Below are 20,062 nucleotides of genomic sequence, written 5' to 3'. Positions count from 1 at the left end.
ACTTGGATCTGTTTCTAAAAGGACAAATTCTCAAGAATGGGCTAAGGGTAGTTTTTTCTAGTGTCCTTTCTGGAAGTTACATTTTGAACTAACTTTTTAAGTTGGCTTTCAAAAATGAAATTCATGGTCATGGAACTCAGCATCCACTTGCTTCTTGAAAGTAAATAAAGAACTACAATTTAAAGTCACTCAATATCTAAACTTCAATTTGCGGGGGGGGGGGGGGGGGGGGGGGGGTGGGAAGGGAGTTCATGAAGTTCTCAGCTCCGAAGATCAAATAATGAGAGGGTTCCATCAGGAACATGAAAAATTACAATATTGTTCTATAATTTTTTACTGAGTATGTGGTTGAGTATGAACAAGATCACAACTGCATGATATTGTTCAATCTCGACCATATACGTACACCAGAAAGTATTTCGAGAAAAAAAAAACAAAGAAAACCTTGAAACTGATCTATGTTGAGGAACTCTATGTATATGTGTATATTTATATAATAGATATCGTTGATATACAATCATGACTCAGATATTACCCATCAAGGGAAACAAGAAGAAAAAGAAAACAAAAAGCACCACAAGATCTTACCTATATGGAGAGATGCGAGGGGTGGTATAATAAGCTGAAAACGATTCGTACTCAAAACCCCGATCATAACAGGAGGAATGACTAAAGAAACTATCAAGTTAATCTGATTGCCATTTCTTGGAGGAGCGCTCGCTTTTGTGTAGCATTTATTACATTATTAGATTCAGCACTCTCCAGAACATCAGTGACAATTGCAGCTGCATGACCGAGAGGCTCCTCAACTGCTCTTTTCAACATGAAGGCCTACAAAGGTTTTTTTCCAATATAAATTCAAACCATTACAGAGCTTGAAGATAGGTACTTTAAAGCAAATTAACGGAAAAGTGTCAGATCATAACAAGTGAATGTAGAAACAGAGTGCTAAACTATACGTAAAAGTGGATGTTTGAGAACAAGCCTCTGCTCACAACATAAACAGATCACCAACACAAACAGATCCAAGGAACTATTAGATTCACCAAAGCCAATTCTTTGGAATCAAATGTTTGAAACTGATTAGGCTGCACCACCAGATTCTATAATATGGCCTTAGCTAGCTGGTGTTATGGTTATGGCTTTTTTTTATGCTTGTTTTTGGTTCATTTCTTAATGTGTTGCTGTTTTAGGCCACGTTCTTTGGTTGGCTGTTGATTTTTTTCTCTTTTATCCCTCAAGAGAAACAATTTGCATCTTTTCGTCTATCAATGAAAAGTGGTTTGTTGTTCAAAAATATAATATGGACTTAGCCAAGGCTCATAAAACGTCATTTATATGCCTTACTTGCATTAACAGTAGAGAAATATCATGCATGATTTTGTTTTTTTTCCCAGGAAGAGGAGAGGGAGACTATGCATGATATTGCACAAGTAACTAGCCCCACGAGGGAGATGAAAGAAGGAGAGAACAAGAGTAAGACCTGTCCATGATGGGATATAACTAGAGTACACTGATTCTGAAACCAGGGCTCGCCATCAATTTGAACAGGCAACGAAGCACACAATTGTATCTTAATCGACTGGCCTTGTGCAAGTCTTCTAGCTCGAGAAAGCCCCACCTGTTTCAAAAAGAAAGTAGAAACTATGAAACATCCAACCCAGGGGGGTGCAACGATACTCTACGTATGAACCTCGTCCCTTGCCCAATTCCAACCACTTCACGTAATTATCGCTCTGATGACCTCTAACATACGATCCAGGATTGATACATGACCTGATACTAAGACAGCCTTGCATGACTTTACCATCCATTTTGCTGGAAAATAACATCTTTATAAAACCTGATTGAAGCTAAGAAATTACATAACTACTTACTTTCAGCTTCATGCTCGAAAATAGAATAACTGAAATATGCATACAACAAACTCCACCCTTAGACCCACTAAAGTCCTAAGGTCAACCCATTATTATGAGAGCAGAGCAGAAAAAGACATGAAAACGCATCATTACACGTGAAGACTAGAAGTAGATTCATCCTACATAGATCCATCAAATTTGGTATCTTCGGCAAATGGGCATGATAGCACATGGGGACAGGAAAATTAGTTTGAATCAATGTATACCTGTAGCTTCCCAAGGTGCCAGGTTCCCGATATGCTGACAACCTCGAGTACTTTATCATGCATGGACTGTGGATCAAAATTATCAAAAGTTTCATCCTCATTATGCCATAGATCCACACCACCCATGTAGCTTCCAATGTTCGCAACAAGTACACCTTCTGCATCCTGAAATGTTCAAATTAAAGGTTTAATTAATCGACCTCAAGTAAATAATTCAGGACGGTTGGAAGAATTCACACTTGTAAACTAAAATGTATAATCATGATATTGAACATCATACTAAAACTTCTCAATAATAAAAAAAATATAGTGACGTATTGACAATTTAGTTATATTTTCAGAATTAAATAATTCAAAGTTAAGTTCTCACCTCAGGAACCTCTACCTCCACACCATCCACTTCCACCCGAACTTGCCATGGAATATCTGCAAATGTCCTGTCCATTATGCTCTTGGCTCCTTCTCTTGCATAAAGAACTTTATTCATGAACTGTAGTAACGTAATAGTGTCAGATAAGTGATATGAACTACCCAAATGAACTTAGTCATCTGGAATAGGAGGAAACATTGTAGTAGCAATAATAAACAATTTCAACAAGTCGCCTAAATCAGAGACACCAAAGAAGAAACAGCTAGCAATAATTTCTGCAAATTTGGATAAATATAAAACCTAAAAAATAGAAGTTCAATGCATAAGAGATGCCTGTGGTTTTGCAAAATGCACAAGATTGACTTGTCCTCATTGAGAAAGCATGCAAGCATGTGCAAGTCAACTGCAAGCATGCTCTCTCAGGATATCTATTTATGGGCATCACTTAGAAGAAGGTAAAATAAAATAATAGACATCATTTATAAAAGGAAAAGCCAAAGCAGAGTACAACAGAAAGAAAAGTATTGAGAATAGATTATCTCTAATAGAAGTGGTCAATTTATTCAATGCATAAGTTACATATACACTATAGAAGTAAAATCAAGTTTGTGTTAGGTCATACATGTAAATTTGTTAGATACTTATGCAAGTGCAGTCAGGGAGACAAATTTCTGAACTACGATATTATGCCGACGACTTACTAATAGAAGCAAGTATCCCATCGAGATCTCTACCATACAGTAGTAAATTCTCTCAGGTTCCGTAAGATGTTCACCGTCCATTATACCATTGTTTTTTGGCAACAAAGAGTTTGAAAAATAGCCATCAAACAAAGGAAATAAATGGTCATAAAATGACCCACGTTTAATAATGCAAGATATCACTACACAAAATAGCAAGCTGCCTTTCCTTTCTCAAAACAATAAAACCATACGATATGAGAAGTTCTACTTGTAGTAGCAGCCATGCATGATTGCAGTTATGGTCAGAACGACTTAATGTCATGGATTGTTTTCAAGTTATGGTTACCTTTAATTCTACAATTTACATCACCTGGTTATAAAATTTTTCTGGATTTTCTTCCCGCAGATTATGAATATCAAGAGCAACCTTAGCATCACATCCAATTCCTGCATTTGGGGGACAAATTGGTAATAATGAGTAAAAAACAAGCAAAGAGAGAAATTAGAGAAGAAGAAAGATGCTACGAGGGCTCCATACAAGAACCCTGAAGAGAAGACATGCAGTTCAAATGTGCCCTGAAGTCGGTCAAAGTTAATACCAATATCTTAAATACAGAAACACTATCAAACCTATTCACATACCGAGATAATTATTCATAAATTGTGGGGATTTGAGTTGCTTCCCTTGTTGATCCACTATCGCCACCTTCCAACGGTCAAGAACAGTCACTGCAGCATTTTCTACATGATGCAAGACTGTGCAAAGACCCCCCTGTCTCTCCACTGAGCCCAAACCACCACCCCAGTTTAATACTCTAGCCAGATCATTTCCTGTTCCAGCAGGAAGTATAGCAACTGGAGGAGGAGAAACAAAATTTTGCTTGTCTATACAGTTTAGGACCCAACCAACAGTTCCATCGCCCCCACATACAAGAACCTTAAAGTGTGGCACTTTTCTGAATAAATAAAGACCAGATTCAGGACCTTGGGCAGAGCTCAACTCAAAAACCTGAAATGTTAGCATACAGTCCATTAACCTTGTAAAATATTTAACATGCAGTGAAAACAATCCTCCAAAATTTTGGAAAGGTTGGAGAATTAACCCTACACATTTGGAACTTTTCCTTTCTCATAAAAACATTTCTTATAGCACAAAAAAATATATCAGTCACTTAAGAGGATTTCATTGACCTCAATAGTCTTTTCGATTGACCCAGACATACATGCTCCAACTTCCACCAAATTCCAAAAGGAAATGGAAGTTGTGAACAAACTATACACAAGACATTGTTGGCTGCCTCATCAATCATGAAGTATCCAACAACTAAGAGTACAGAGCATGCTGAGAAAATTAATTTGCGCTATAGCATACAACCGTCTACTTCTAAAGATAAAGCCAAAATTGAATAGAGTGGAGAAAAAATCATACCTGGGCAGGATTCAAAAGCATGTTTAACCGTTGTTTGAGAGAATCACCACGGCGGGCTCCACTCTTCTTGTTGATAAATACTAATAAGGGACGTGAATCAGGAGGCAGTTCAATTACCTCATATCTAAGTTTCAATCCTAATATATGAGATTCATCCTTCTGATTGACTGCAGAACTTCTTTTGAAGTTTTGATTTGAACTATTTTTACCATCCATATCACCATTTTGATGTTGAACCTCTGAAGCTGCACTACCATTACAGTTTCTCTCAGTTCCATGATAACCATTAACTCTGTGATGAGCATCAGCTGTGCTTTCAGTAGACATATCACAAGTACTACCAGTTGTTCCTGTATCAATAGATGGTTTACGACCATGTTTGTGCTTCTTACCCTTACTCCTTATACTAGCACGCACTGATGATGCAATCTCATTTGCTCCATGGGTGATGGAGCTCAAAAATCCACCTGAGGACGTCCTAATTGACTCCTTCACATAAAGCGGTGAGAGAATCAACCTTCTAAATGAACCTAAATCACAAATATCACCTGTTTCATTACACATACTACTATGGCAATCCACATGCACTAGACGTTGGCACCATAAGCAACACCATATTGGAGAACCCCCTAGAAAAGACCCACTACATGGTTCTTCGCAGTAGCTACAGAAAGAAGTTTCATCAGGTTGGTCAGTAATCTCAGTCCACCGAACAGCCCATTGGTGCATCACATGCTCAAAGCCAATCATAGATACACACTTGCAATCCTTTTGAGCACCAGAAGAACAACTCAGGTGAGCTGCAGCACCACAAATGCTGCAACAGTGAATAAAACTGTCTGAAGCGACCATAGGACCGAGAGTTTGTGAAGGGGACATAAACCTTAAGCACACACAACAATTCAAATTCTTTCCACGAGATACAGATTCTAGAATCCAGTCGTGAGCAGCTACAGGAACTTTATTAGTCTTTTTGGGGTTTCTCTTCGACCTGGCTATAGCTTTCATCCAACCTAGATTGATATTTCTCCGCCACTGAAAGGCCGTAAAGGCTATTGTCAAAATTCCAATGATAGCAGCAATAAAGCAAGAAATAATAAAAAGACGATCAGTTGGATTTTTGCTGTTCCAACTAGGGAACAGCAATCCAATTTCACTGTCCTCGTCCATATCTTATTCTCGAATATGAGAAGAGAATCATCTAATGACTGAAACAACTAATTTGGCTCCAGACAGAGACAAACGGCCAGTTACCACCCAAACTCCGAAGTAATCCAATTTAAACGATGAAGCTAATTTCAACACTTTACTCAACTTAAGCGACTCGGTAATGACATTGTTAACTTAAATGTGGTACCCCGAAATAAAATGCTTTCACATCTCAGTATCACGGATGTCAACCCGACCAATTCCGGGAGTCAAAATAAAATATTGACAGGCAAGCGCATATTTCCTGAAAAAAGTGAAACAATAAAATGTTTTAAAAAAGCCTTGCCGGCGTGAACGCTGTAATTAAAAAGATAGAAAAACAAGCACGTTTAGAGCTATCATCAGACAATGAAATTCGAATGTAAGCCTAAGAATATTTTGAGTTCAAGGTCATATCAAATTCTAGAAGAAGATATTGAAGGGAATATACCAAAAATTACAAATTTTAGGATTAACGAGAAGAAGGTCTCAACAGTATGTTTATTGTCAAGAAGGAAAGTAATTACAAAGGCTAAGTCAATTAATCGAAACGTGAATAATAAGCAAAAGAAGAACTCAACAGAGGTTAACAGTATTTGGATAAAAGAAGAATCTAAGTTCGAAAACCACCAGACCAGCAATCCCAATGTGGCGCTTAGCAGCTAAGAATCGTAGCAGAAAAAAAGAAGCAGCAAAAAATATTAAAGTTCATACCAAACTGCCCGGAAACCTTACTAAACGTGTTCTTAGCTTCCTCTCAATACCAAAACGAGGGAAGAAGAGAAAGAACACACCAATTCATTTAAAAAACTACACGCATAGAGCGCTGAAAATGGACACACAAGAACCTCATGACAAATAAAACTTACTGTAAACAACAAGTGAATAAGAGGGAGGATCAAACGCCCCGATCACAGAAAACCCTAAGTCGATCTTCAAAAAGTATAAACGCGCTATTCCTTCAATCAAAGGAATCGTAGCAAAACCCAAATCCGAAGCTTTCGATGTCGGGGGAAAGGTACGGATTTGAGAATTTCAGATGGAAGTCTCGCTCTCTCTCCTTTCTTTTCTTTTTTTTTTTTTTCCTCTCTCTCGCTCTCTTCTTTTTTTCTTTAATTTTTCAAATCAAATAAATTTTAGAATCTTTAATATTTTGTTTCCAAATTTGAGAAATACAGATTCCATAAAAGAATCTTCTCCTTGGCAGAGGGCCTCTGGGTCCCACAGATACTTTAGACGTGGCACGTTTACACTCCGATAGCTGGACCTTTCGATGGCGACACGTGGGACTCACTCTCTCGTGTGAATCCCGCGGTGACTCAGCGTCTTCAGATTAATTTCATACTCCGTCTCATAAAAGGTTGATTTTCTTTTTTGAGAACAAAAAAATTGACTTAACTTCATACCTTTCCTTTAAACATAAGTATGACATTAAGTCAAATCTTTTTTATTTAATATTAAGGAATTTGAAACTTCTTATCTCAAATTCTAATAAAAAGCATATCCCTTATTTATATTTAAAGCATGTCAATTTTTTTTTAATTCGAATATATAAGTTCACGATATGTATTAATGAAATCTATAATCTTTTCATGATATGTATTAATGAATTCAGCATTCAAAATAAAATTTAAGTGAATTTATGGAGAATTTTAAACTTTTTATTTTTATAAATATAATTTTGTTAGGAAATTTATTATATAAATTTAAATATTGTACACAAATGTTGAAGTTTCATGCTAATTCATGGAGTTTATAGGTCGCCTGTTAGATGTTACAAAATTAAAAAAAAAAAGGATAATAGGAAAAGAGGCATTTTGTCGTTGTTGTTGAATCTTTTTTCTTTTTTTTTTTATTTTAGTAACGTCATTCCGTTTTCATTCTTTATTAAATAATTTTCACCCATTTTTGTCGGCATTAATTATGGATAAGATAAGATTGGGCATGATGGGAATAATAAATAAAGTCTCCTTTCTTTTTGGGGGTGCATAATTCACTTTATCTAAAATTCAAATTATGATCAAAATTATATACTTTTAATATCTATGATCTTGGATCGGCTACCCTCTAAATTTAAATAGTTTTAATAAAGGACAAGTTCTCTGTCCCGGTTTTCAATTTTCTAATGGTAAATATAATTTACCAACAATTCATTTATTTTGTTTTTCGTTATTTTTAATTTTAAAATTGGTTTAAAAGAGAACCATAATCATCACTTAAACAAGCAATATTAATTTGCATTTGAAAATTGTTTAAACAAAATATGGCTGTGTTTGAATGCCAAATTTATTAAAATTACTCAAATTTTTGTCAAACCAAGTATAGCTCAACCAAACAAGATACTAATTACTATCCTTAAGATCAATAGTTCAATCTTCCGCTCCCAAATTGTTGAACTCAAAAAAATTTAATCCTATGTGTATAACTCCTTTTTATGTTTTAGGATCCTAAGCAACCTGATTTCAGGTGATTTGCTCCCTAACAAGAGGATGAGTTTATATATAATACTCAATGAGAATCTTGACAAAATAGATTTGTACTTATTTCTCACTGTAAATTAGGAAACGGAATATTAGGGCATAGCAACAAATCCCCAACACAACTTTTTCTTTTTAGAATATAACCCCAACACAACTCAATGGTTGTTATTCAGTCAACCCAAATCTCTACACTAATTTCAAAATGCACCATCACGTTCATCCATCCATTAAATATAAAACGAATCCTAAACAATAAAATATACTTTTAACTTTTTGAAAAACAAATTAGAATTATGAGATCTCGTTTGATAAGAAAGTCAAATATTGTTTGATATCTCAAATTGCTAACTGGTTGAGATTAGTGGGGAAATGACAAACAAAAAACGGCTCCAAGAAATAAAGCACAGAAGGGCATGGTACCTTTGAAACCTCTGGAGGAATTGACCAAAATAACCACAATGCCTCTGGGTAGACTGGATACTTGAACCAAATCCAAGAACAGATAGATCATGATAACACAACACAACAAAAATGATGATTGGGATAGAATAGAATTAAAAATAAACACTTGATAATATTTTTATTACTTCAGCTAAAATACTGATAAGGATTTACAATTTTTACATGTAACGCCAAATAATCTGTAAATTGAAATATCAGCACACTAACTTCGAGCCCAACTCTGTGCCTCCACATCTAACACTCATTTTTCTTTTTCCTAAATAAGAAAGGCTAAAAGGTTTAAATCATGAATGAAACCCAAACAAGTACAATTAATACCTGGGTTTAGGGATGGATGCATGGAGACCTCTGGAAAACAACTGCACTTCTTCTGCCCTCCCATTTGCAGGAAAAAAAGAAAGACAGAGCATTGCAATTTCTTTTGTACATTAAGTGTGAAGGGACCTATTTATATTACTCAAAATGACATCAATGACCTAATTGGCACATATCTAACAGCCTCAATTGATTTCAAGGAGATAACTTAGAAATCATTTTCTCTCTGACATTCCCATTTGTATGGTTCTATTTGTGAAGCATATTGACTATAAGTTGAAAGAAAATCGACCAGAGAAGCATTAGGGATGTAGAGATAATTGGCCGACATGAACAAAATCAATCAATTAATAATTAAAGTGAAAGACATTGTACCCTGTCAGGAAGATTTCTAGGAATGGGAAGTGCAGTAACATATCTCTGGGGGCAAGATTTCTGAGAACCTGTGGTTACATCAGAGGATGATGAGGCCTCACCCCCATCAACTTGTCCTCGGCTATGGAACTTGGCAAACCGATTGATGACAGAGAACTTCTCAAGCTCCTGGCATTCCACTCTCAAATCTAAAATTGAAGCTCTCTTCTCCACTCTGGCATAGGAAAAGCAGCTTATTAACAATTTAAAGCAAAACGCATGAACGAGACAGAAAACCAAATAAAGCCAGTAAACAGAGTAACGGCAGCAACAGCAGACACCAAAATCTGAAAGAACACAATACGATTGAGAAGCTGAAACAATAGAAGACTAGACTTAAAAAATCGAATAATTTACCAAAAAAAAAATAATCAAATCCAATGCAAGACATGAAAGCTACCTCAATAAATCATTTTCCATCTTCTGCACCCGACTCATGAAGTCCTCCACAACTTCTATAAATTTATGATCATCAGTTCTCCCAGATACTTTAGGTCTCTCAGGAAGGCTAAAATGAAGAAATCAAAAAACATTATATTATTAAAACAATGTACATCCTATCATCCTTGCGACATTCAAATTTTAAAATAACGAGGAAAATTCTTACAGATTTCTGCTTTCTGGATGCAAAACATTATCAGTTCCTGTTGAAGGAACTATATTACACGCATCCCCTAATGCTAGCCTAGAAGCAAGGTAAGCCATACTCTCATAATGTAAGCTGGCATCAGAAGAGAGGGTGGCAGAAGGAGGAGAACGAATGAGTTGTTGAACTAGCTGTGTGTTCAAGTTAAGCCTCCTCTTCAGTTTAATCATCATTCCATCGTCAATCATTTCAACTTCATCTTCTTTCTGTCAAAGGGTTGAATGTGACGAGAATAATTTATTTTAATAGAATAATAACTCTGACCAAACCAGAAATCTGTAATAACAAACGTTATATACTCAAGAAGAACGTAGTTTTACAATAAGGTATACCTTCTCAATCAGCCGGTTGGTTGCCTGAGCCCAGTCTACATCTGCCATGCTGCAGATAGAAAATAGCAGTCAGCATACATAAGAACAAGCATTAAAAAGACAATAAATAAATAAATCAAGCAACATGCTAAATGCAAAAATTCAACCTTTCACAAAGATAAATATCCGTGCAGGATGAAGAACGTGAACCAACTTGATAAGAACAAAAATGGATCACTTTTTAGTTTTTTGAAAATACAGAAAATAGATTGTGGTGTGTAAATCAGCAAAAGAAAAGGAGAAAAGAACCGTAAGAAAACATTTTAGTTGTGTTCTAAGGGAAAGAACAACCTTATATCCTGAAGCCTTCTAAAACTTTGAGTCATTTCTTCATTCCATGGTAAAAGTTCAGGTGCAGAGCTTTTGCGCTTTTTTGGTCTTACAGCAGCCAAACTCTGATTAATGAAATCAAGTGGTAACGGTTGACTGGAAGATAAATTTCTGTGTTCTATTGTCATGAGAGTTGAACTATCCTGTGCATTATTATGCTCGCTACCATCAGCAGAAGCATTTGCTTGCTTCACAAGATTTTGAGCAATGAAACCATCGGCTGGCTTTTCAACAATCGAAGGTTGATCCAAAGACTTCATGGTTACACTTTTAGATCCAGTAAGTACTGTTAACGTTTGTCCATTTTTAAAGGTTCCATATTGATCAAACCAAGATGGTGCCATCTGAGGACTAATTTGAGAATGCTCGCCTCTCACACATGATGCAATGTCATTACTAGATGATACATAGGCATCCCCTTTCTTTGATGAAAAATTTACCGAAGTTGCATCTACACGTGAAATCGAAGCATGGTTAAGTAATGACTCTCTGACAGCGTTATTGTGTCCATGAGATAAAATTTGACCTCCATCCATAGCAACCTGCTGAGAATCTAAACCACCATCTGGACCTTTAAATCTCTTCCCACTCCTGTTAGATGGATCATTATCTGCACTTTTCATGGTCTGCATTTGATGCAGTAATGAGTAATGGTGTTGCGAACTAATATTTGGACGCAAAGAATGACCAAAAGTGTCCATATTTACTCGAGTAGCCATAGAATTGGAAGGAGATGCACCTAATGAGTGATTTCCAGCAGATTCCAGTCCACCTGATGCACTTATGGCCTGCATGGAAATTTCACTCTTCCCACCTGAAACTTGCTTGCCCGGACTTTCTTGCATTTGTTTTTCTCTCCCAACAATATTTTGCATATTCACAGAATTTTCACCAGGGGGCATAGCCTCTAGTTCCAATTTCTCTCTACTGTCAATTTTTTTGGGTCCAGAAAAACTCTTATCTGAATTGTCCATATGCATATGTGATTTAAACAAATCTGAGGCAGCTTTATGTGGTTCTGCAATTAGTGAATGTTTCTGGGTTGTGACATTTGCCCACTCATTAGAAGAGAGTTTTGAGAAGGCAGCCCGTTGAGACATAGGTACAGAACCCAATTCCTGCGCAAGCTGGGTGGGATTTTGTACATGAGATTTATCGCCACTGCTTTGCTGAGAGGACAGGGATGTGTCAGCGGAAGAAACAAGGTTCATTTGGAGGCTTCTGGAAATATCCGTTGACGCCATTGGAACATTCTCAACACGCTCACAAGAATCCTCAAAATTTCTTGAATGAATACCAATTCTATCTGAAAACACATTACCAGAGTGATTGGAAACTGGGTGCTGATTATGAAAATGATTTCTAGGATAAGGAAAGGCAGATTGAGAAACTGCAGCCACGTTTCCTTGAGGATTGATATGAGGGATTTTATTGCCACTGTGTCCAGAAGTACCAGTTACATTATTCCTTAAATCCCTCTGTCTAGAGGCTACAGGAGCCAACAACATATGACCACGTTCTCCTATTTCAGAGGTAGATTGGGTTGAACTCATAACCATGGGTGAGGAACCATGAGAAGATAGAGCGGCATCTTGCATGGACAAGCGTTGAGGAGGACCCAGTTGTAAACCAAAAACTTGAGAATCAGAGGATTGATTTCGCGGTGTTTGACCAACTGATCCATCAGAAGTTTCAGCTTCACCCATTTCAGAAGAAGGATTTCGGTAAGAGGGACTGTGTGTTGCATTACCATGTTCTCTTGGTTGATCCACTTTATGGAGAAGCTCAAGCATATTTTGGCTGAAAATAAATAATGAGAAGGACTTTACTTAAATCATCATTCAAATTGAAATATACAGTCCAAAAACACAAACATTCACGCACAAATTCAATCCTTTGTTAAGAAATCAGATGAAAACCAGATACAAGGTAGGAAACAGAACTCGTCATATCCTAAACCAAAATACACAAAATTAAGGGGAACTTCCTTTGAAAAGGAAATTTGAAAATTTTAAGCTACCATATGATCCGATCTATTAAATTGTCAAGATCTGTTTTTGACTAAATAGTTAAAGCAACTCCGGTGAAACACTGTTCAAGTTATGTCTTTGTTTAATAAGAAATGAAACTCTCAATATTGAATCACTGAGTACAAAAGAAAGGAAGGGACGGTAAGATATCCACCCTAACCAAGCCAAGAAGATTACTCGAATAGTTAAAAAGGTTTAAATCATATTTAGTCCCTCAAATTTTATGCATATTTTATTATGGTCCCCAAACTTCCAAACATTCTATGTTAGTCCCAAAACTTGGCATAAAAAACCAATTTAGTCCTTGTAATTTTTTTTATAAATTATTCAACAGAATCTAAACATAGGTGATTGGCTGATCAAATATACTACGTTAACAAATATTTGAAGCCAGCCGTAGTAGAAGTGTCAGGCTTTAGATTTTTGTTAAATAATTAGTGAAAAATTAATGACATGACTAAAATAACTACTCGTTCAAAGTTCAAGGATTAAAACAATACATTTGAACAAAAACATAATACTTTAAAGTTTATGGACCAAAAATAAATAAAAATGAAAATTCAATGACAAGAATTAGGTTCAAATCTAGTTAAAAATAGAACTTAGGGAGGGCACTCCAAAAACACATAAATGGTAGTAACATTAAGCACAAGTCGCATAAATGATAATAAACCAAAGTTAAAGTGTTAGACTACCTTGACGGCAGGGTCGCATGTCGCACGTCATGACCAGCAAGTTTATCCAGAGAAGAAGAAAAACGAGATCCAAAAGGTGGGAGCATTCTTTTAGAAGGTATATCTCCAAAGGCTCTCATGTCGTTCTGAAAATAAGCTTAAACCTCAATTAATCATGGAAAATTTAGAATGGATTTTTTAAAATGCAAAAGAAAAAGATTAAAAATTTGATATTACTATAAAGGCCTAATCACCTTTTCCACTTCCATTGAATTTCCATCTGTTCCGGATTTGGATTGCCTAAAGTTACTTAGCTCACCACCTTTAAATCCATGACTGTTATGCTGCACAGAAGCCTGTGGTTGTGTCGCATGGCTTGTTCCAAAAGAAGGTTCCACATCTATATCGAAATTCCCCATTGGATGGTACTGGAATCTACGAGTTACAGATGGCTTTCGAACGGTATTACCTCCTACTTTCTGTTTGCTTCCAGAAGAAGTTTGTGTATCACTAGCATTTGAGTTTTCAATCTCATGCATTTCAGTCGCACCCTTCTCCAGACAACTGTTCCCAGGTGATTCCAATATTTGAGAACCCTTATCAAGATGATGCTGGTATTTTGCCGGAAAAACACTTTCCTTTAAGTCCATTGAAGAAGTAGCATCTTTCCAAAAAGAAAGGTTACGATTACTTGGATTTTGTTGCCTGCTTCCTAGGTCATCTCTTGAACTACTAGCATTAGCTACTGCAGCATTGTTTATTAGACTAGAACCTTCATTGTACACTTGCGAGTTTTCAACAGCAGGATTTGCACGCTGCAATTCATCAGTTGGGTTAGGAACTGAATCATGATTCTGCTTAAAAGTAGCAGAACCCATCTCTTCACGTATAGATCTCTTATGATCTCCACTCTGAGAAGTTTGTGACATGTTATGATTTTCATGATTTTTCATACTGTTACCCCCATGGGAGAACATCGGTTCAATATAGCTCCAACCATTAGGCTTACAAGGTTGGCTATTATAAGAGGATACATTCTGTTGATGGATCCAAGAACCTGACATATTATCTGCATTAATTTCTACACCTGAAATATTACCTTCATTTTCAGACAAGTTTCGACCTTCACAAAGTGACTTCTGTGGTAGATTACGATCTATCCATTTTCTTTCACCTTCCAATGATGGGGGAGTTAAACTTTGGGAACTGTTATTCTGAAAGCCTTCAGTTTGTTGAAAGAATGTTCTTTGGCCCGGTTGCTGAAATCCAGAGACATTGGCCGAGTTAACATAATTGTTGGACCTATTATTAGCCTCAGCAGAGGCAGAAGAATGTCTAGAATTCAATGTTTGTAAGTTGTTGTCAACCCAAACAGGTTGCAGTTTTCCACCGTCATTAGCATCTGAAGGCTGCTGATTCCCATTTGAAGGCCCACTATTATGAGTGTTAAGACCACCCCACCCTTCTTGTACCCCCACATCGCCACTTGAAGTTTCTGCCACAGCGGACTGCATCAAAGCACTCCAACTTCCACTCTGTAAAAAGGAATATCCAGAATTAAAATCACTAGCATCTGTCATATTATAACCACCTGACGAAATGTTATCAGTCCTGCCAAAAGCATCCCACAAATTGTCATCTGAACCATACAAAATTTTTTCTTCAGTGGGATCTAACGTAGCCACATTCTGTGATGGAGCAACCTGTGCCATTGTCTTCTCCTGTGACACTTCTGATCGACCATCAAACTCTTGTCTGCTACTAAATTCCTGCATCGATGCATTTCTCTGTTGGAGATTCACATGCTGCAAGTTTTCAGAATTTAATCCACCATTTAAACCTTGACTTGACATGCCAAACATACTTTTCCCCTGGAAATCCTGTCTCACAGCCATTCCATCTTGCATGCTAACCTGATCTGGGTATGCAGTATAATGGCTCCCCAAAATGGGGTTGTTACTGACAGATAACTGCTGCATAGCAGGTTTATCTGATGGAATGGGAGAGTTTGAACCTAGAAAACTACTTGCAGAAGAAATAGGAACCCCATACAAGGATTGATCGACTTGTTCAGGAATTAAACCCATGAGGCGCAGTGCTTGTTGCTGCTCGGAAGGAAATCCAAATCCACTAGAGGGGCCCTGCATTGGTGTAGACAAACCATGTTGCAATGAGTTTGCATTATTCACCATATGCTGGGGCTGCCAAGGAGAGGTAGATAACTCGTTAACAGGAATACCATCAATCAGTGTGGCTGAATGGTTTCCTGCTGCCTGCTTTGAGTTGGATGACATCTGATTCATTGAAACATGTTGTCTTGCTTCCTGCTCCTGAAATTGGTGTTGCCTCTGAAGTTCTTGTATATGTGACAGAATTGCTTGTTGTTGCAGTAGCTGCATGTCAGGATTCCCAGGCTGCTGCTTGGGCAAAATCTGTGTCACACTGGAATTCCTGCCACTCAATTGCTGTTGACCTCCGAAAAAATCAAAATTTACAGGAGAATCAGTATTTTCCAACCTAGCTACATTTTTCTTGCTTAGTTCAGGATTATTCACTTGTTGTGCTTCATGAATAGATAGGCCTCTTGGTGTTATATGCCTATCAGATACTGTATCTGCACCTAAAAAGTTCGCTTCAATCTGCCTTGCATGGATAAGTTGATGTCCTGCTGCATAACCATTCAGAGTTTGATGTTGATTTTGAGACTCGCTTCTTCCAATCTCAGGACTTATATATGATTGTGAGAAGTTCAAACCATGAAGTGAGTGAGAAGGCTGACCCAGTCCTCCAGAATCTGCTAGGGAAAAATAAAATAAAAATTTAGTAGATTCTTTAAAAAAAAATGAGGAATAATGATGCTCTATCCACACACACACACACACACACAAAGAGTAAGAAAGAAAGAATGAAAGAAAGAACCAACTCATGAAGAAACTATAAAGTAGTACCTGGTTGATGTGCATTATAATTCTTCAAATTTGAAATAAAAGGAGAACTAATCTCTCTCTGGTTTCTAACCCATAGATTGTTACTTAGACCAACCCAGCTTCCATCAGCAGCCTGAGACTGATGTTGGCCCTGATACAGATTCTCTTGTCCAAAGAAATTGTGGACCCTGTCTCCAACTTCGTTTCCAGGCATAGATGGTCAAGCCCACTGATCTGCTGGTAATGACTTTTGGTGTGAAGATAGGTACCTAGAAGCAAAAACAGCAGTTAAGAGCTATTGCAAATCCCTGCCTCCTACAGAAACCACATGTGGAAATTTCTCAAGTACGATTGTCGTTAGAAACGTACCCTCTTTTGGTCATTTAAGATTCCTCAGAATTGCCATATGATGGAACCCCTGAATAGTATCCTGCATAAGCCACTCCAACACATTATACTAACGTGAAGATAGATTTTAAGGCAGGAGAGAAACTAGCAGGGAGTTGCAATTTAAAGATGGATAATTTCTCATTAATTTTCCTACTCAAGGAAGAGGGAGTACAATTGATATTGATTAGGGCTCACCTCAGAAAAAGAAATTGTGTTTCCTACATGGTATTTCCTCCAATACAACGTATATTCCCATCAAAACAATGTAAATAAATCATAGTGAGTAGTTAAATTACATAATAGCCATGTATGTAGTATCCATTTAAGTCATAACACTTGAAACCATTTTTAATTGATGTAACATTTTACATTAAGAATAATGAAAACAGGAGAAAGGACCAGAAAAACAATGGCCAAACAAACACTCTGGGCCATGAGTAAAAAAGTTTTAAATAAATATAAATACACACACACACACACACACACAAATTGTATAAAGAGGACCCAATCAATTTGATAACCATAAGTCCCAGTTTATAGGTTGTTGATTTATGTATTTTCCTAGACCTACTTGTAATCATTAGAAAATGTAAATTGTGCTATCCACTTAACCTAGCAACAACCAAGTGGTGTCCATAGTTGCACGTCATTTTATAATTGAAACTTGAACTTTTAACCTCGACCAGACAGAAAACCACCCAAAGGCACAGAATTATTTCACTCTTCAGGACACTGAACTCCCCATACTTTTTTGCCCTCGTCTCTTGCCTAACTTGGAGTTATATAGATATCCCCAACGCCATCTTAAGTCTTTATATAAGAGAAATAAAGGCTCCAAAGCTCCAGAGAATAAGAATGGCTAAAAGTCTCTTCTGTGATTGCACTTAAAAGTCACATTTTAACCCTTTTAAAGCAACCTGAGTTTGGAGTTCAAATTTCTTCTATATTTTCAGGTTTGTGGTCTTCATTATTTACCAAGGTTTTAGCTCACCTTTTAGAATGTTCTTAGACTAACATGGACTTTAGATTTCCACCTTAGTATTTCCAAGTTCTAGACATTATGAATATCTTCATTCGTCTATTTTATGAGGTAGAGAGAGCATCCTTATTCTTCTTCGCTACCAGGGTCTAGAGTTAATAGAAAAGGAAAATCTTTTTGTTCAACGTCAACAATAGTTCTGAAGGTGTGGTTGGTTTCCGTGCTTATAACAAAACCAGAAAACAAAAACATACGGTATTCAGTATTGCTAATTTTCATTATAAAAACACCAAGCCCAACTTGAATGTAACAAAGCCAATACAGACGGGAATATTAAATGGAAAGAAATCCGGCCACGAACATCGTCAGAAGAGATCGGAGGTATACCTTCTAACATCATTATATCTGCACTCCATAAAGTGCAATTGAGATGCATGGTTATTGATTGTAGCCTTATAAACTATGCAATCAGATACTTTAAATGAAAGTTACCCAAAGTTTCTAACCCAAACATGTATGGGATCCTAACGAGAACTGACCTGCTGGTTGAACTCATTTTTCATGCTGGCGAAAACAAAGAAATAAGGACCATAAAATTAATAATGTCCTCGTGAAATAACAATATGAGTAGAACATTTCCAGGGATACCAATATTTCCACGAGCCATAGGATAGACATGACTGCATATTTTCTCAATATACGTCGGTAGACTCCAGATATCACGTCTCTATTACAGAACCAGAGAACGAACGTAAGAACCAAAGGTGGTTTCAATTTGCAAATACCTTTTTTTGCGGTGCTTACGGACCACGATCAAAAGAATACAACTTTGCATTGTAAAATTTTCTTTCCCGGATGCTAGAAAAGCTTACCAAACACGTGAAAAGCAAAAAATACGAAAATGGGGATGGGGATCGAGAGACGCCATGTTGCGCTGACACAGGCAACAACACTAGACTCGTCTGGAAACTTCATTGTCTACGAGGGTAAGTAAAAGACGACATAAATAAAACCAATCCCTTTGCTTCCTCCTCCATTTTTTCAGACAACCAAACAGGTGCAGAAGCCACAAATTTTCTCCAGATTAAGCCAAGGCGAGGGAGCAAAACCACTGAGCAAGCTGTAACAAGCTGCCCGACCCGAAGACACCAACAGTAGAGCACCTATTTACTATTTCCCAAAAGAAATGACCCCCGGAAAAGGAAAAATTAGGGTTTTAAAAGAGAAAGCGGGAGACAACGAACTCACACTGATTTGATGAGCTTGCGTACAAACTTGAAAGCGATCCTGTGATAATGCCGGATTGTGGAGTGTTAGGGTTTGAATCAGAGAGAGATACGAGTATATGAGCCTCCCCGAGCTCAGAGAGAGAGAGATAAAGTGATCGAAAGAGTGCGAAAATTTCAACGAACTGGGGCACAGAACCGAGGTTCGGACCGAATCTGAGGCTCGGGATGGATGTGGATGATTTGGGTCCGAAACTGAGCCCCGACTACCATAGCCATCGCCATTGCCCTTGTCCAATGAGGTACTGCGAATCCATGTTTTTCTTCCTCCCAATTATGAGCTTTTGCACGTGACTTTAATATTTACCCATCTTTTTCAATTTCACGCCAATTTTTTCATTCTCTAAAACCCTTTCCCAGTTTCCCTCCCTCCAAATAATGCACACAAGATACACAATAGGTATCAAACTCATTATCATCATTGGGCTTGTCCGGTTCAAAAAATTCGTCGGCCCAAGCCCAGTTATCTTTAGTGCATTTTAGACCTAGCATGGGTTGGTCCAACCTCTAAATCGGTCCAAAGCCCAATTCATAGATTTTGATTGTTGCTTCTTAGCGTAGATTCCCCGTTTTTCGTTTCTCCGGTCCGTGGGAGATTTGAACTTCCGTTATTTTGATCGACTTTGATTCATGTGAGTTAGAACTCGACATTTTTTAGTTTGAGACATGTGACTTACTATATTATGTCAAGGTTGACAAATTTTATTCAAATTGGTTTGCTGATTAACTGTTAAATGAAATATAGTTCGCTAAAGCGAGCATAGCTCAACAGTAATTGACATATACTTTCGGCTTCGATTCATTCTTATGTTGTACTTTCAAGACGTTCATTTTGATCCAAAATATACGTTTTGGTTCCTGTTTACGAAATTATAACATGAACTTGATGGCTGTCAATTAAATTTGTGCATGACATGTCGTACTTGTATAAATAAGATAAAAAATCCGTTTTTTTTATTTTTT

At 37.1% G+C, this 20,062-nt stretch overlaps 2 protein-coding genes across 7 annotated transcripts; both read right to left on the bottom strand.

The window, feature by feature from the left end:
* Window positions 1–461: 461 nt before the first annotated feature.
* DGK1 (diacylglycerol kinase1) lies at window positions 462–6,923 on the bottom strand. 5 transcript variants are annotated; one of them, XM_022281561.2, is made up of 9 exons: window positions 6,665–6,921; window positions 5,965–6,060; window positions 4,608–5,642; window positions 3,821–4,187; window positions 3,549–3,625; window positions 2,496–2,615; window positions 2,126–2,290; window positions 1,484–1,621; window positions 462–831 (listed from the first exon to the last, which is right to left on the bottom strand). In XM_022281561.2, the coding sequence occupies exons 3-9, from the start codon at window positions 5,613–5,615 to the stop codon at window positions 682–684; spliced, it is 2,025 nt and encodes a 674-aa protein (XP_022137253.1). In that variant the 5' UTR covers window positions 5,616–5,642; window positions 5,965–6,060; window positions 6,665–6,921; the 3' UTR covers window positions 462–681. The 5 variants fall into 5 exon arrangements, with proteins under 5 accessions (XP_022137253.1, XP_022137252.1, XP_087978065.1 ...); XM_022281560.2 differs by having other exon boundaries at window positions 4,608–6,060; XM_088121939.1 differs by lacking the exon at window positions 6,665–6,921 and adding an exon at window positions 6,510–6,622 and having other exon boundaries at window positions 4,608–6,060.
* Window positions 6,924–8,829: 1,906 nt separating this feature from the next.
* LOC111008857 (uncharacterized) lies at window positions 8,830–19,307 on the bottom strand. Of its 2 annotated transcripts, none has more exons than XM_022281703.2 (10): window positions 19,062–19,307; window positions 16,814–16,874; window positions 16,466–16,713; window positions 13,772–16,311; window positions 13,539–13,663; window positions 10,775–12,613; window positions 10,445–10,493; window positions 10,074–10,318; window positions 9,867–9,974; window positions 8,830–9,641 (listed from the first exon to the last, which is right to left on the bottom strand). In XM_022281703.2, the coding sequence occupies exons 3-10, from the start codon at window positions 16,656–16,658 to the stop codon at window positions 9,407–9,409; spliced, it is 5,334 nt and encodes a 1,777-aa protein (XP_022137395.1). In that variant the 5' UTR covers window positions 16,659–16,713; window positions 16,814–16,874; window positions 19,062–19,307; the 3' UTR covers window positions 8,830–9,406. The 2 variants fall into 2 exon arrangements, with proteins under 2 accessions (XP_022137395.1, XP_022137396.1); XM_022281704.2 differs by lacking the exon at window positions 19,062–19,307 and adding an exon at window positions 17,030–18,331.
* Between the last annotated feature and the right edge of the window lie 755 nt (window positions 19,308–20,062).

The sequence above is a fragment of the Momordica charantia genome (genome assembly GCF_013281855.1).
Source record: "Momordica charantia cultivar OHB3-1 chromosome 3 unlocalized genomic scaffold, Mcharantia_2.0 BLBB01000003.1, whole genome shotgun sequence".
Lineage (NCBI taxonomy): Eukaryota > Viridiplantae > Streptophyta > Magnoliopsida > Cucurbitales > Cucurbitaceae > Momordica > Momordica charantia.
Note: the sequence above shows the minus strand (reverse complement) of the source record. Positions and strands in the feature narration are given on the sequence as shown.

Bases quoted from the DNA above. Each gene is read 5' to 3' on its own strand.
- DGK1 (XM_022281560.2), bottom strand. From the start codon at position 5,777: ATGGACGAGGACAGTGAAATTGGATTGCTGTTCCCTAGTTGGAACAGC. The intron at 4,188-4,607 runs GTATGATTTTTT...CTAACATTTCAG, and splicing joins TGCTTTTGAATCCTGCCCAG to GTTTTTGAGTTGAGCTCTGC. The intron at 832-1,483 runs GTCTTACTCTTG...AAACCTTTGTAG, and splicing joins TTATATCCCATCATGGACAG to GCCTTCATGTTGAAAAGAGC.
- LOC111008857 (XM_022281703.2), bottom strand. From the start codon at position 16,658: ATGCCTGGAAACGAAGTTGGAGACAGGGTCCACAATTTCTTTGGACAA. The intron at 16,312-16,465 runs GTACTACTTTAT...TTTCCCTAGCAG, and splicing joins TTATAATGCACATCAACCAG to ATTCTGGAGGACTGGGTCAG. The intron at 12,614-13,538 runs GTAGTCTAACAC...ATTTATTTTCAG, and splicing joins CATGCGACCCTGCCGTCAAG to CCAAAATATGCTTGAGCTTC.